The sequence below is a fragment of the Triturus cristatus genome, chromosome 11 (genome assembly GCF_964204655.1).
Source record: "Triturus cristatus chromosome 11, aTriCri1.1, whole genome shotgun sequence".
In the NCBI taxonomy this organism is placed as follows: domain Eukaryota; kingdom Metazoa; phylum Chordata; class Amphibia; order Caudata; family Salamandridae; genus Triturus; species Triturus cristatus.
Window position 1 is genome coordinate 431,667,328 of NC_140594.1, and position 14,018 is coordinate 431,681,345.

General features: G+C 40.5%; 1 protein-coding gene across 2 annotated transcripts in view; it reads left to right on the top strand.

The window, feature by feature from the left end:
- The window catches only part of LOC146784382 (glutamine--fructose-6-phosphate aminotransferase [isomerizing] 1), a 188,614-nt gene extending 175,277 nt beyond the window's left edge, over positions 1-13,337 (top strand). For both annotated transcript variants that reach the window (XM_085636301.1, XM_085636302.1), the window contains 2 exons: positions 6,890-7,051; positions 7,744-13,337. In XM_085636301.1, coding sequence (XP_085492427.1) covers positions 6,890-7,051; positions 7,744-7,788 — 207 coding nt within the window. In that variant the 3' untranslated portion in view covers positions 7,789-13,337. The remainder of the gene's footprint in view (positions 1-6,889; positions 7,052-7,743) is intronic.
- Positions 13,338-14,018: the final 681 nt, after the last annotated feature.

Genomic DNA, 14,018 nt, shown 5'->3' on the forward strand with positions numbered 1-14,018 from the left:
ACCATTAACCAAGACCAATTTGCCCTAATGATCTTAGTGGATGTCTGGCACTTTGTAGTCCAAGCTTTTGGACAAGAGTATACCATCAGAGCTACTTTCTGCTTTGCTATATATCTTGAAAATGTTTATACCTCGCTCTGCCGTGATCCACCAATCGAAGATAGCTTGCTTGTTGAAGGCAGATGTCTGTGGGGATGCATGCCAGTTCTTTTAGGGCAATCGTTTGTTTGACAGGGTTGTTAAGATTAGTGTACAGAGAGGCCCTATCCTTTTTCTCTCCACATAATTGCTTTTGCTCCTCTTCCAGTTCCTGGATTTCCCATCACTTGTTTTATAGATCTTCTTCTTTATGAAAATGGTTTTTAACGAGGACACCCATCAGTATATCAAATTTTGTGACTTCAGCAAGAATGTTACTGGTTGAAATTACCTTTTTGTAGAGTGAACTGTGGCATATCCTGAACGATCTCTGGGGTGATTCCATTAAAAGATATATCTTTGCCATCATCCATTTACTTTCCCTCAAAGGGGTGACCATGAGCCAGAATATCAGGATGCGTAGACCCCTTGTTAAAATATTTTTTGCTTCAAAAAAGGATGGAGGGAAACAGAGTCTGGCACAGACCTCAAAACAATATTTTACACGATTAAACCCTCCAATCCTGTAGAAGAATTAAGCAAAAACAGACTATTTTGAGGTCTTTCAGTTCACTTCTAAGAATGATACTCTCTAGTCAGATGGTGAAAGAATAATAAGACTTTTATTCTTTGTTAATGAATGTACCGCAAAAAGCTTGAAATCAAGTGCCATCCTCAAATTACAGACCCGCGAATACTTGATGTATGTGTCTATTATATACATTTCATGTTCAAGATTGATTGATTCATTCATTTTCTGACAAGTGTCACCGATTACTGCATTGTGAAGTATATCTTTTGGCCCAGATGAAGCAACATGTTGTGAAACACATGTTGGCCTATGATTCATGCACAAAGGATGAAAAGTCTTATTATTCTTTCACCATCTGACTACAGAGTACCGTTCTTGGAATTGGAAGACCTCAAAATACAATCTGTTTTTCACTTGTAATAATAGTTTGCCACTCAATGAGCTGTCCAACTCAAATTGGAGTATAATCTGCTGCTTACAAGGCAACCCTGAAGAGGCTCTGTACATGTTTCCTGACTACTTTTCCTTCTCCATCTCTCAATTCTATTGTACCTTGATATTGTTTTGCTCTTCCGGCTCTATTTGGGCCCTAAACTCCTCCTGATCTATGGTTGTTTCCCCCATTGGTTTTTCAGTTTGAGGTCAGTGACTTTTTTTAATTCATCTCCTTCAAGCTATGCTTAATCTCCACACCTATTGAAATTCAGCTCTGCATTGGGTTCAGAAAGAATTGTTGCATGAAGCTCTTGGTCAATGCATACTTCTCTGTTGCTACCAATTTCCCTTGACTCAGGTTCTCCTCCTCATTTTGCCTCTTTGTTTAGGTTCTCCATTCTTCCCTTGGCACCATCTTGGTCCAACATGTCCCTCATTTTGGACTCTTTTCTCTCCAGCACCTGCCATCGCGTCCACTCCCATTCAAGCTTTGGGATTATAGCTGATTTGGCTTTGGTTCTCAATAAGGCATTACTCAGTTTAGGGAGGAGCTTGTATGCAACCATTTTCTGCTGGTTCCTATTGATCTGGTTCTGGGGTGTACAAAGCCCTTCCGGGTATTGTTCTCACTCTCATGTGGCTCAGGCACTCCAAGATATCTGTCCCACATGGTTGTGGCTCCTAGGTGGAGTCCCTTACCATGGTATCTTATCAGGTGTATGTATTGTCGATGTTCCCACTCAAGGGATCTGTTCCGCCCTCCACCCAGATCGCTGTTCTCTCCCTGGGCCTCAGGGAGACCCCCTAAATCACCTGCCTGTGCTTTACTACCTTCACTTGTGTGATTAATGTCATTGAGACTGTAGGGACAAGGAAGCCCATAGGCTCTTCTTAGGTAAGTACATTTCTTATGAGTCTGTTGTCCTTGTACCTTTCATGGTCTAGTGCAGTCCCATCACCACTTGCTCTTTCTGTCTCTGAGCCTCCCTCCTCTCCCCCCCCGGGCATGAGTCCCCAAAACTGTTCTCCACCCCTGCTCTCTGGTACTTCATACAGGAGTCGACCACTGAGCGCCCTCCATCTGACCTCACCATCCATTTGGCTGACAGGGCCACTTCTGGGAACCACCTGTCCTGCTATGTGTCCACAGCATAGAATTGTTTTTGCCATGAGTGCTTCTTCGCTGCTCACTGCAATGGCCCACTACTGTGCCACCATCCTTCCTCGCAGTCCAGATTGTCATCCCTCAGATGTCTCGCTAAACAGCACATCTCTCACCTCTGAGCCATGTGCAAGGTTTTCCAGGCAGTCCAGGTTGTGCACAGCCAGCGAGATCACGAACCCTGTGGCAGGGTGGACACCAGTCTTGTACACACTGTGTGTGCAAGGACTCTGTCATCAGTGTTCTGCATCTTGATCCCACCATCCATTAAAACTTTTTTAATTCTGTTTTTGCATTCATCATTAACTGAATGTATTTTTCTTTTTAACAAGCTAATTATAATTTGATAGTAAACTAAACATGAAACTAAAGTGTCAACACATCGCTGATTCAGCCTTTTGTAATTCCTTTATACAGAAATCCGTAATGCAGGGTAATACACAGAAGCTTCAAATATCTGGAAAGAAAACTACTGCTTCTTTCTGAAACCCAGCTGTCCAGTCCAAAATGCTTAATTGTGTAGTGTAGACTACAGTCTTTTTTTCTGTTGGTTCTCTTCTTTGTCAACGTTTTTATTTCTAATTTGACATTGTATGATATCCAGATTTTTTTCCTGAAAAACTCCTGCCATGATTTGTTAACCTTTTTTTGTCTGTCTACATGTTATTCCTGTCCTGAAGAAAATATATGTGAAAAGGGCCCTCGCACCACATGCATTCGTTGTTTCTTCACTCGTACAGTGAAGGGCTGTTGGTGGTGCTGAAGAACATCCACAAGTACCTTGGTAGATTGTAATGGAGACAAACAACAATTTATATATACAGTGAATTGAAGGATGCATCAGGGTCACAGCCTTCATTGTTTCCATGGAGATGTACTCCTTCCAGTGTGCAGCGCTATAACCCATCTCAAGTTGAAAAGAATTTCGCCACGTGCAAGAACTTTGTGTGTAAATCTAGAGAAATCCTCCTAAAACAAAGAGAACAAGGCGAACTGTCATACTCGTATGCACATTAATTGTTCTCTTCCTTGTGTAAGTTCCAATATCGTTATTCAAAATAGTGGTAACTGTTAGTTTATCACAACTTCCATGTTGTCTTTGCTTACAATGTATATTTGTTTCAAATTCTGTGTCACCTTTGAAGTAGTGGACCTGTGTATTCCACCACCATCAAATGGACATTTTCTTTATGTATGAATAAGCCATATTTATTCCTGTTTCTCAATGCCTATAAATAATACAGTTTTGTTACTACTCATACATTTACTTTCTAAACCTATGCTCAAATAAGCTGAAGAGGGAATGTGATTCAGGCCATTTCATCCCCAAACTGTTGCTGTTTAGTCTTACTTTGTTTCTAAATGAAGCAATGAAATGACAAATCCATTACAGGTTTACCTGTTCTGATTTGACAACATCTAAATAGTAGATTGCAGTCATTGTGCACAAACTTACATGAAATGGCCCATTCCTGGAAGCTACTGCTTTTGCTCTCTTAAGAAATATCTTGATTAATTCGATCAACAAACCAGCCTTCTTCAGGTCCTTACATATTTGTAGTTGGCAGTATTATTTAAATTCAGAGTCCTTGGCAGATAACCTAATTGGATCTTTTTTTTAAAAACATTTTTTTCCAAGACTTAGTCTTACAGAGATAAATACAAAAAATGTGCATGTGAGAATCCTCTAGACCATTTTATATGTTAAAACATTTTCATTGAAGAAAATCACATTTCTTCAGACTGAATAAATAGATCGACAAAAACAGACCATAAGAGAAAAGTGCAAAATGCAGTTATATAGTGCATTAAATACAGTACTTCTTATCTCTATGAAGACCTTCAACTTAAAAAAAGGCAGCAGAAGCATTTGATAATATTAGTTAACAAATTCAGTGTTATTAAACATTTATAAGGTAAAAAGAACCACGATCTCTACAACAGCAACTACAGAGAGGAAATATTTATAACATGCATGGTGCCACGTTTAAACCTGTTTCAGTCGATGGACCGTTGTTTTTTTTAGGCAATGTAATTAACTAATGCTACTTCAATGTCAATCTGTTTCATTAACAATAAAGTTGCTACGGCCTCTGCCCTTTAAAGGAACAATACTTTACCAAGATATCACTCACCACTTTTTTCTCTCTACTAAAGACTCCACAAACAAGTAGAAAATGGATAATATAATTTACATCAAGATCACGTTGGCAGTGGCCAAAATTTGAGGCCAATTTTGCCATAAACCATTTGATTCTCTAAGAAGAATCTATCCCGGTGCTAATTCTTAAAATAAGCCCCCTTATGAATTTATTAAAAGTCTTGCATAGATAAGGGAAAATACCATCAACGCCAATCAATTTATAAGGGTCGCTTACTGAATTTTTAGTTGATCGATAGCTCCTGTCTTTGATCTTACTGATTTCAGGAACCTTTACATTAAACATTATATTAAGTTTGGACACTGACATAGAATCCTTCAAATCCAGAATGTTAAACTCAAACTCTGAATGAGTCATTAAGTTCTTTACCTCTCTAGTTAAATTATTGGATTTGTTTCCTGAAGCCATCCAGAAAACAAGTGATAGCTTATCTGAATTTGAAGAACAGTTTAATAAATGTAAAAGTGCAGGGATTGAGACTTGGCCGTTAAATTCCAAGCTGATAAATCTAATTCCAACGCTAATGGTCAGATCATAGCACGAGGGTTGTGGAAGGGAACTGCAAACAGCAAATCTCTTTAAACTGAACTTTCTAAACCCTCCCAGTGTACCCTAGGGTCCAATGATATAATTCCACACCATAAAGACCCTACGGGTCCTTTTTTAGAAAAAACAAGTTTTCTTAAGAATTCAGTGGAATATCTTGGTGCACCGAATATTGCTCCAGCTCTGAAGCTGATCCCACATACACTTCTTGGTGTGTTCAGTACTGCTCATCCATGGCCGCCACCTCTCCTCAGTTAACTCATCTTCTTCACAGCTTAGGTGGCATAATCCTGGTCTGTTTATGCAATCCTTGTATGTTCTTTGCCATCAAATTGTTTTCAGCCGCTACGTATTAAACCTGAAAATGTATTCAGTGCTACATTTAATTTCATTGAGGATCCTATGAAGAAAATGTTACGATCTCTTTCATGGGAACTGTAATTGAGGTCCTTCACATCTATGGGCCCGATAACTATTTCGGACAGATTGAGTCCGTCTGTCATCGTTTGAGAACTGGGACCGAACGACGACCTGTCGTCGGTTCTAGCCCAGCAAGTAGGATGCTATCGAACACTGTTCAGTCGCAATCCTATTCTTTACAATGGAATCATGCATTTCAAACGAAATGCCTGCTCTCATTGTAAAGAGTAGAGTTGCAGTTCATCCCTGCACCCTGTGGCAGGCACCTCAAGGGGCCTGCCACCGGGTGCAGGGATCAACATGAGGGCACCATAGTTGCCCCCTTGGCTGCCATCCTGAGGCCTTGCACCCATACTGGCCCTGCTTGGGGCCCCCAAAGTCGGATTCCCACAGCCTTTCTGTGCCGGAAAGGCCGGCACAGAAAGGCTGTGGGAATCTGCCATCGTAATCCCTCGGGCTGAAAGAGCCGCCTGAGGTATTGATGGAGGCTTTCTGAATGGCAGCCGGGCTCTCCGAGCCTGCCGGAGGCCATTCGGAAAACCGGTTCAGATTCCTTTCCTACCGACCCCATCAAAATGGGTCGGTCGGAAAGGAATCCGAATGGGACATTTCGATGCGGTCGGAGCCGTTTCCGACCCCATCGAAATCGGCCCCTATATCTTTTTTCCCCATGAAAATTTACTGAGGTCTTTACTCCTACAGCTGAGTGTTGCTCGGTAATGGAGCAGCTGTATTTCTTAAAGAGTCGTGTTCATTTCAGGATTTTGTAGCTTATGTTCATTTTTCTTTAAAATTTGTTCATTTGCTAACTAAAAAAAAAAAGCTCAGTTGTCTGTCTGTCACCTGACATTGTTCCACTCTCCCGGAAGAGACACTAGTATGTACTGACGCGGTATATTATCATCTAACTGCTGCCCTGTGAACAATAGCCAGGTTCTCCGCGTTTATCTTCATCTTTTATCAAATAATACCTGCATGCTGTTGCTGGCCCAGGCGATCAGAAATGGTGGTCTTCGGGGTCAGATGTATCTTGTTGTTTGACAAATCCTGGACAATGTCCACTTTGACTTGGATGTGATGGCCGGTGGCAGCCTGCCCGTTGGCAGTCAAAAAAAGCCATGATTCTCTGCTTCTAGAAAGGCTTGCTCTACTGGGTCAGCCATTGACCACAGTCGATTCTGGCTTGCTCTGCTGGGCCAGCCATAGAGCACAGTCAATACTTTCCTCAATGTTGAAGTAATTTAGCAATTTCCAATACCGTGCAAACTATCAAGACAACATGTTTCCATCTATTAGCTTTGTCTAAGATTCGTATAATTCTTAGCCTAGAACCCCTGAAGTTTTGGAGTCAGGCCATTATTCTATTCAGAACACTGTATTGCATGAAAATTTGAAAAACCTTTCTGAAATTCTTTGGATTGTTTGGTGTTCTTTCCACTTCTCTTTCCTTTGGAGGCCACAATTGAATAGCTTTCTCTTTGTTTACCTTGACAGGGCCGGCCCATTGTGATCTGTGACAAGGACGACACTGAGACCATCAAGAATTCAAAGAGAACGATAAAAGTCCCTCACACCGTTGACTGCCTGCAGGGTATCCTAAACGTCATCCCTTTGCAGCTCCTTGCTTTTCACTTGGCAGTGTTACGAGGCTATGACGTGAGTATTCTGTCTGCTCATATTAATGCTGGACAATCCATAACCATGATTTACAAAGTACTAAGTCCACCTCCTCTGCTGTCGAGTCGAACTAAGATTTAGGCTTCTGACCTAAAGCTCTGCTAAATGAAATCAGTCACTTTGCATCCTCTCTGAGTCATAGCCGTATGCGTTTGTATGCGACTTTCACATTTTATTTGAAAGCAAGTAATTTGATGTGTTATATAGAATTTGAGAACAGCCAACACGTGTTTCACCCCCTCATGCTGACATGCCTGGGGCTTTCTCAAGGCTTTGGGACAACAAAAGTAAATCTCTTCACGTCTTCATTCAAGTTGTGGTTTCAATTCTGTATACATCTGTAGATGCGGGTTAAATCCCTCTCCACGCCAATTATGCTGGAGAAGGATTTAACCAGCATATACAGTTGTATAAAGAATTGCAACCACAACTTGCCTGAAGACGTGATGAGATGTTAAACTATTGTTCAGTACCTCCAAGAAAGCCAATTAAAGAATCCAAGTCGTAGTTTAGTCATCATATCTTTGTGAATAGATTAGTGAATCCCTAATGCTGTGTTTAAGTGCTTTGTAATGCAGTACAATATAAAGCTTAGGAGAGAAACAAAATGATGTGACCTGTCACTAGATTTTACATTTTTTATTTCTAAAACTCGTTATTTTTCTTCTCAGGTGGATTTTCCCCGGAACCTCGCCAAGTCCGTCACTGTTGAGTAAAGCTCACTTCCAAACAGGGAATTACAAGAAAACTGGAAATGTGGGGGTTGACAAACCAAAACAGTTTTTTACCTTATTTTGATTTTGTATAGTGCTGCCAGATAATCTTTTTTTATTTTATTTTTGTATTGTGTGTTCGTTCCTGAGCGCCGTTGCACTTGGTTCTCCTGTTCTTGGTTCAGCCGAGCCCATTGGTGGGATTATGAAGTACGTTTGGCACATAAGGACATTTTAGCTGCTTCACTCTTCTCCTCTGTTATTAGGAACACTTGTCAAGAGCATCTTAGTCATTCGACATCTTCTCTTGCTCTCTACTTCTCTAAACAGGTCTCTGTAGCTGCCTTGTACTGCCCAGCAAGTCCTGCTGACTGGCAGATAGCTAGGCTGTTGCTCGCACATCTGTCTGGAGCAGGAAGGTTTGCAGGTTATGTCTAGATTTGGCTTTCCAGACTTATAACTAGGAGGCATGCTAGAAGAAGGAATAATATAGAATAGTTTTTGCAGGGCCTAAGCTAGAACTTTGGTGGAGGGAGAAAGTGGTACGAACCTGGAATGTGATTTTATTTTATATGTGAATCGTTAAATTATGCAAAATACAAACTTAAAGTAGGGTTTTGACCATAACAGTAAATTTAATTGGGCCAATTCAGTTTGGCTGATTCAGGTACTAAGCACCATTTCTTCACCTTCCTTTATTTACTACCGTGGTCAAGACACTTCCCATCGAGTAGGGGAACACTGACCTTTGTCTTCTTAATGGCACCTGTTCTTATTAATATCTGAAACACAGAAGCCATTACAAAGGCAAACAATCTACCACCTTCGATATTGGTATACATTCTTGATGCTGAGCTTCGCTTACATTGGAGGGCTCTGATGTGAGCTAAAATAGTCATTAAATGTATTTAAAGTGGGACTATCCTGCCCTAAAAAAACATTTTTGGAAGCAGTAAAGTTTACTGCCCTGATTCTCTGATTCATTTTGAAGCTGGACCCTTTAAATTGTTTTTAGAGTTTTGAAAAGCCAGGAAATTGCAAATGACTTTACCTTGTATCACACTGCTTAACTTCGGGGTGCATTCTCAGTATCGTGCAATAAGGTCTCTGGGACCTGCCTTACATTTTTGCGCTTGATGCACCTCAGAGTGGCAGCAGCAGCTGAAGCAGTAAGAACTTGCACAGTCCCAAATGAAGGAATGTTCACGGTTGTGAACAGATGATCTCATCCCAGTGAAGTGTAGTACTTCACCGTTGTGTTGCACTAGCATTACTGACTTTTGAGGCGGGCGGGTTTGTTATCAACATGCTTTTAAGATTTCCTTATTCAAAGGACATTTCTTGTAGCCATCTCCATAGCTTCTCTTCTGTCTCGCAGTAGTTGTATAGTTTTGTATGACTGCTTGTGATCAACAATTGAAACTACACACCTTCCACACATTTCCTGACCCTACAATCTGGAATACAATAATCTCTCATGTTCATATAATTATTCCTGATCACAGTTCTGAGCAGCAGTGGCCCACCCTCCACATCTGTCACTACTCACTCACAGTTTGCGACAAAGTAGGGTTGAGGCTGCAGGGTGTTTGGTTGTTCTCTGGCTGCAGATGTGTGCTTGAAGTTAAAAACGTTTTTTAAAAAAGTATTCTTTTCTGGGACCTAATTGCAAACTCTCTCAAAGATGTTGGCCAGAGAACAGCTCCAGAAGACCTGCAATTGACTTGAAAGTAATGGGTTCAAGGCTGTATTAGGTCTGGTACTGCTTTGCAGTATGAACTAAATCTCTCCTCAAACTGTATTAGAAGCTCTTGGCTTAGCGTAGAAACCCTAAGCAAATCTTCAGCACTCAAGCTTAAAACTGGTTTGGTACGTTTGAAGATGAAGGAGGTGTGGCAAGAAGCCGAAAAGAGGCAGGGCCTGTAGCCGGTTTTAAAAACATGAACCATTGAAAATATGAGCCTCACATTTCCTTGTGCCAAGTTTCCCGTTTGTGTCACTGTATCGCAGCATAGAAAAACAGTGCAATTCTATATCTTATTTTCAGTTGCGCAGAGAAAAAACATTATTGTAATGATACTCCATGGAATGAAAAAGAATTTCCATGCATATTGCCCAGTAAGCCTGTTTTTGGTGAGCTGAACCTACAGTTTGATGCCCAAGGTTGCAGAAGCCATAGTAACCTACCAAATGGCTTTACAGGGCTGGGCAAGTAAATCTAAGTCCAATCTAGTGGATTTGATTTACGCATGTTGAGGATGGACTTTTCCCATATAGGGACATTTTAAAACTAGGCCTGGGCAGCAAATTCCGTTCCGCTCACGGAATTTGCGGAATTTGCGTAATTTCGCGTTCCGCGGAGAACGCGAAATTGCTCAAAAGTCTGCTTTCCGCGATTTCGCGAAATTTTTGCTTGCTCGCGTTCTCAAAATGCATGTTCGCGAGATATTTCTCCTCGAGCACGCAAACAGCAATTGCGAACAGGGAAAAAGCATCGCGAACAAGCAATTCCGCGTGTTCGCGGAATTTCTGCGTGTTCGCGGAGATTTTTTACCGTTTCGCGGAGATTTGCGTAACGCAATTCCGCAAATTCCGCCCACCCCTATTTAAAACCTTAAGGACTCTAAGATAATAGTCCACACTGCAGGGTCTGCGGAGAAAAGCGCTAACTCAAACTGAAAGTAAAATGTTGGGGTTCTAATTTTAATAATGCCAATTTTATATAAAGTGAACGGTCTCAGAAGCTTTGTTCTTGTATGCCGTCCCCAGGCTCGCTTGTACAGTTCAAAGCTTTCTCGATGTCGAGACAGAGGTGTGAACGTCGGAGAGACTCCACAGGAATAAGACTGAAGGACACTGTTCCCATGAAAAAATATCAGTGCAAACATAGTCTCTCTCTTTGGAGTCAGGCACACTTCACTTGTGGTTTGTGTTTATTTGCTACATGCAAATAGCATTTTTAGACCACATGGACCATATGGGAGAATATTTATAATAATTTAAAGGAAAATTGCCTCCTTGAAATTAGTTAAATGTTTTGACTGTGCATGAAAGCTTTCAAATGGCTTTTCAAGTAACCTCAGTTATGCTTTTATTTTTTTAAAGAGATGTGGAACATGAATCCTCCTTTGGCCCAGTTAAGACATTTGTCCATAAGGCAATGATGTCCAGTGCAAAAAAGCTGCTGGGGTGACTGCCACCAGAGGGACATGTTTGGTGCACTTTAAATATTTTGGTGTCTGCACGTAGAAATGCTGGGTTGACCTCGTGTTTTAGAAAAGCTCCCGTAGATGTGTCCGCTTTTGGTCTAGGCTCACAGCTACACTAGATGGTCAAGAGCACTTGGGACACAATAGCTAATTTTTATAGCAGACAGTGCAATTGTAGTTCTAATGTTGCGTCTTAAATTTCCTAGAAGAAGTTATTTAACTGCTCACTAGACCTACACATGTTTTGTAATCGAGGGCAGGGAATAGTTGTGTGGAATGGTCCACCATCCAGTTGGCACGTCTCAATTTTATCTAATATTTATGCATAAAATAAGTGATCATGACTTCATTGGTGAGCCTTCATTTTCTCCAAACTGTGGCTTCAATCCAATGAATATAAATGTAAGGGAAAGTGAGATCTACTTTCTGTTGTTTGTGCAAGCATGGGCAACTCCATTATGATGGACATCTGATCTACTCTAGGTCTTGGCATTTTCCATCTAGGTATTTGCCATTATTAAACACCACAGCAATTTCTAGTTCAAACAATTGCCTTTGCATTCCAAAAATGATATTCCTTTCCAAAGTGTTTTTTTGAAAATGTTTTGCAGCCACTATTGACGTAAATATGTGTTACATTAGGATTGGATTTTTATAGTTTCCACTAGAAGCCCTTTCGGATTTCCTGCAACTGTGCAATTGGACTAATTGGGTACATGATTCTGACTGTTGTGTGGAAATGCCTATTCAGGCACTAATTGTGCACCTCAAGCTCTTCTCCCAGACTAATTTTTGTCAGGTAAAATCTGGTGCAAATGATGCAGACGAACTGAATGAAGTCAGAGTTTGGGCACCTCGGAGCGTAGGAAAATGCATGCAGTTATTCCCCTTTCTGAATTCTGCAACTCTAAATGGTACTCTTAACATACCCTGTGCTAATGGTATCTACTAGGTGCACAATTTGCATTTCAGAATGAGGCCTTAATTGTTTTATTTTACTGTATTTTCTTCAGACCAAATTTCCAAGCAGTATGATTAGAGGTAGGGTGTAGTTTTGTGATTTTGGATAAGCTCCAAATAGTTATTTATTGCCATACACAAGAACCTTGTTCTGTTAGGAGTCAATCTATTTTGTTCACCTTGAAACATTGTCATTAGCCTCTATGGGGCACCTGCTGTGCATGTTCCCACCTAGCAATTTTACCTTGGTAAGTGAGAGCTAGAGTATCTAACACGTCAGTCACTAGGTGCTTTCTCCCTAGGAGATAGAGATGGATTTCAATTTTGCTACATCTAGAGGTAGACTCCTAAGGACAGGACAATATAATATATTTGCTGCACTTCAGTGGTGTCCTTGTGCCATTTTTTGATCTTTCACCCCTGTAGGTAGTGTACTTTGAAGGAGTTCAATGATTTATGTGTCACTGGTCTTGTCTGAATGAGGAGGTTACCTGTTCAGAATTAATTGAAATCTTTGCAGTCAGTAATTCCATCATTGCTTATACCTCGTAGCTGGATCCATGCACACATAAATAAATATATTTCCAGAAGTATTAGGAGAAAAGAAGAATATATGTGATTAAAATAATGTTATTATACTTTTTAAAATGTTAATATTTTATTAGATGTTGAGAACATAATCCTGTAAGGTTGGAAAGGTGGCCAAATCGTGCTGTGCCTGAAGCACATAGAAATAGCTAGGATATATTCCAGCCCTATTCCAGTTCTGGGATAAGGCACGAAGGCTGACATTGTATTGATCCCCATGAATGTTCTGTCCAAAGAGTTAAATTGCTTTTAATCCAAAATGAATGTTCTTTTTACCACGCTGTGAAAGGTTTGGCGATTTGGTGAAATGGGGATGACGTCTGTATGAACAGAGCCGTCTGTTATTGGGGGTATAGTTTTACATGCTCTCTCTCTTTTCTGTTCATTAGAAGAAGGTTAAAGAGACAAAATAGTTATTGACATCACCTAACACTAAATATTTGCACAGACATTAAGCGTTTCCTCCAGTCTACTCTGTTGAATGTCGAAGTTTTCCCTGGCGCTTCCTTTTGAGGTTCGACGTTGCCAGTATCTGCTGTTAATAAGCGGGGAAATAAGACTGTGAAGAAAAAGGGAAGGACAAAATATATCTTGCCCTTTTAGACTTTACCCTTTTCCCTACGTTTATTCAACTTTTGCATTGTTATGTTGTCCTTTGTGCTGGTTTTTAGGGGGCCATCAAAGTTTTTTATCTGTTGTCTTTCTATATATATATGTTTGTACATCTTTCTGATTTACTTCTTTTTGCCCGTTTTTACTTTGCATCCTATTGTAATAAAAATGAAGTACATTGGGTGATGATGGGTCACTTTATTTCCAGTAGAATGTTACATTACAATGAACTGTTCTCAACTTATTAATATTTTACTGAAGCTGAAGTGGATGACATTTTTGGTACAAACCCTTGAATTTGTTTAAACGAATTACTTGATGCTACGAATTTCGACAAGCATCCTCACGTGCCATTAACTTTCAGATGAGATGAAATTTAAATTTATTCCGATTCTTGGGTATTTTATTTCTCTGATTCCTTCACTTCCTTCCTTACTAGCTTAACCACAGCAAATCAACTTAAGTTCTTCTGGCCTCTTACATCGCTAATTTAGAGAATATCCAACTACTGCCACTACACATGCATTTCCACTCGTGTTGAGCTCCTGGCTTTCTCTGTAATCAAATGTTTCTCGTGCTTTTTGTCACCATTATTCTACTGTGGCACATGCACAGTTTATGGGGTTTATTATCCTGCACAATCACTGGCCAAGATGTTTCCACTGAAGCTCGTAGCCATGGACCAGTGTATTGATTCTGAGGTACACCTATATTCCGGAGGGCTGGTTCGGCTGCTCATGCCTATAAGTCATCATGTTGCTTCTTTAACACTTGAATGATGTCCACATGTGAATGGGGTAGGTAAAGCATTGTGTGCCATCACGTTGGATCTGCACTTGATGCCCACATGTCGAGGAATGGTTG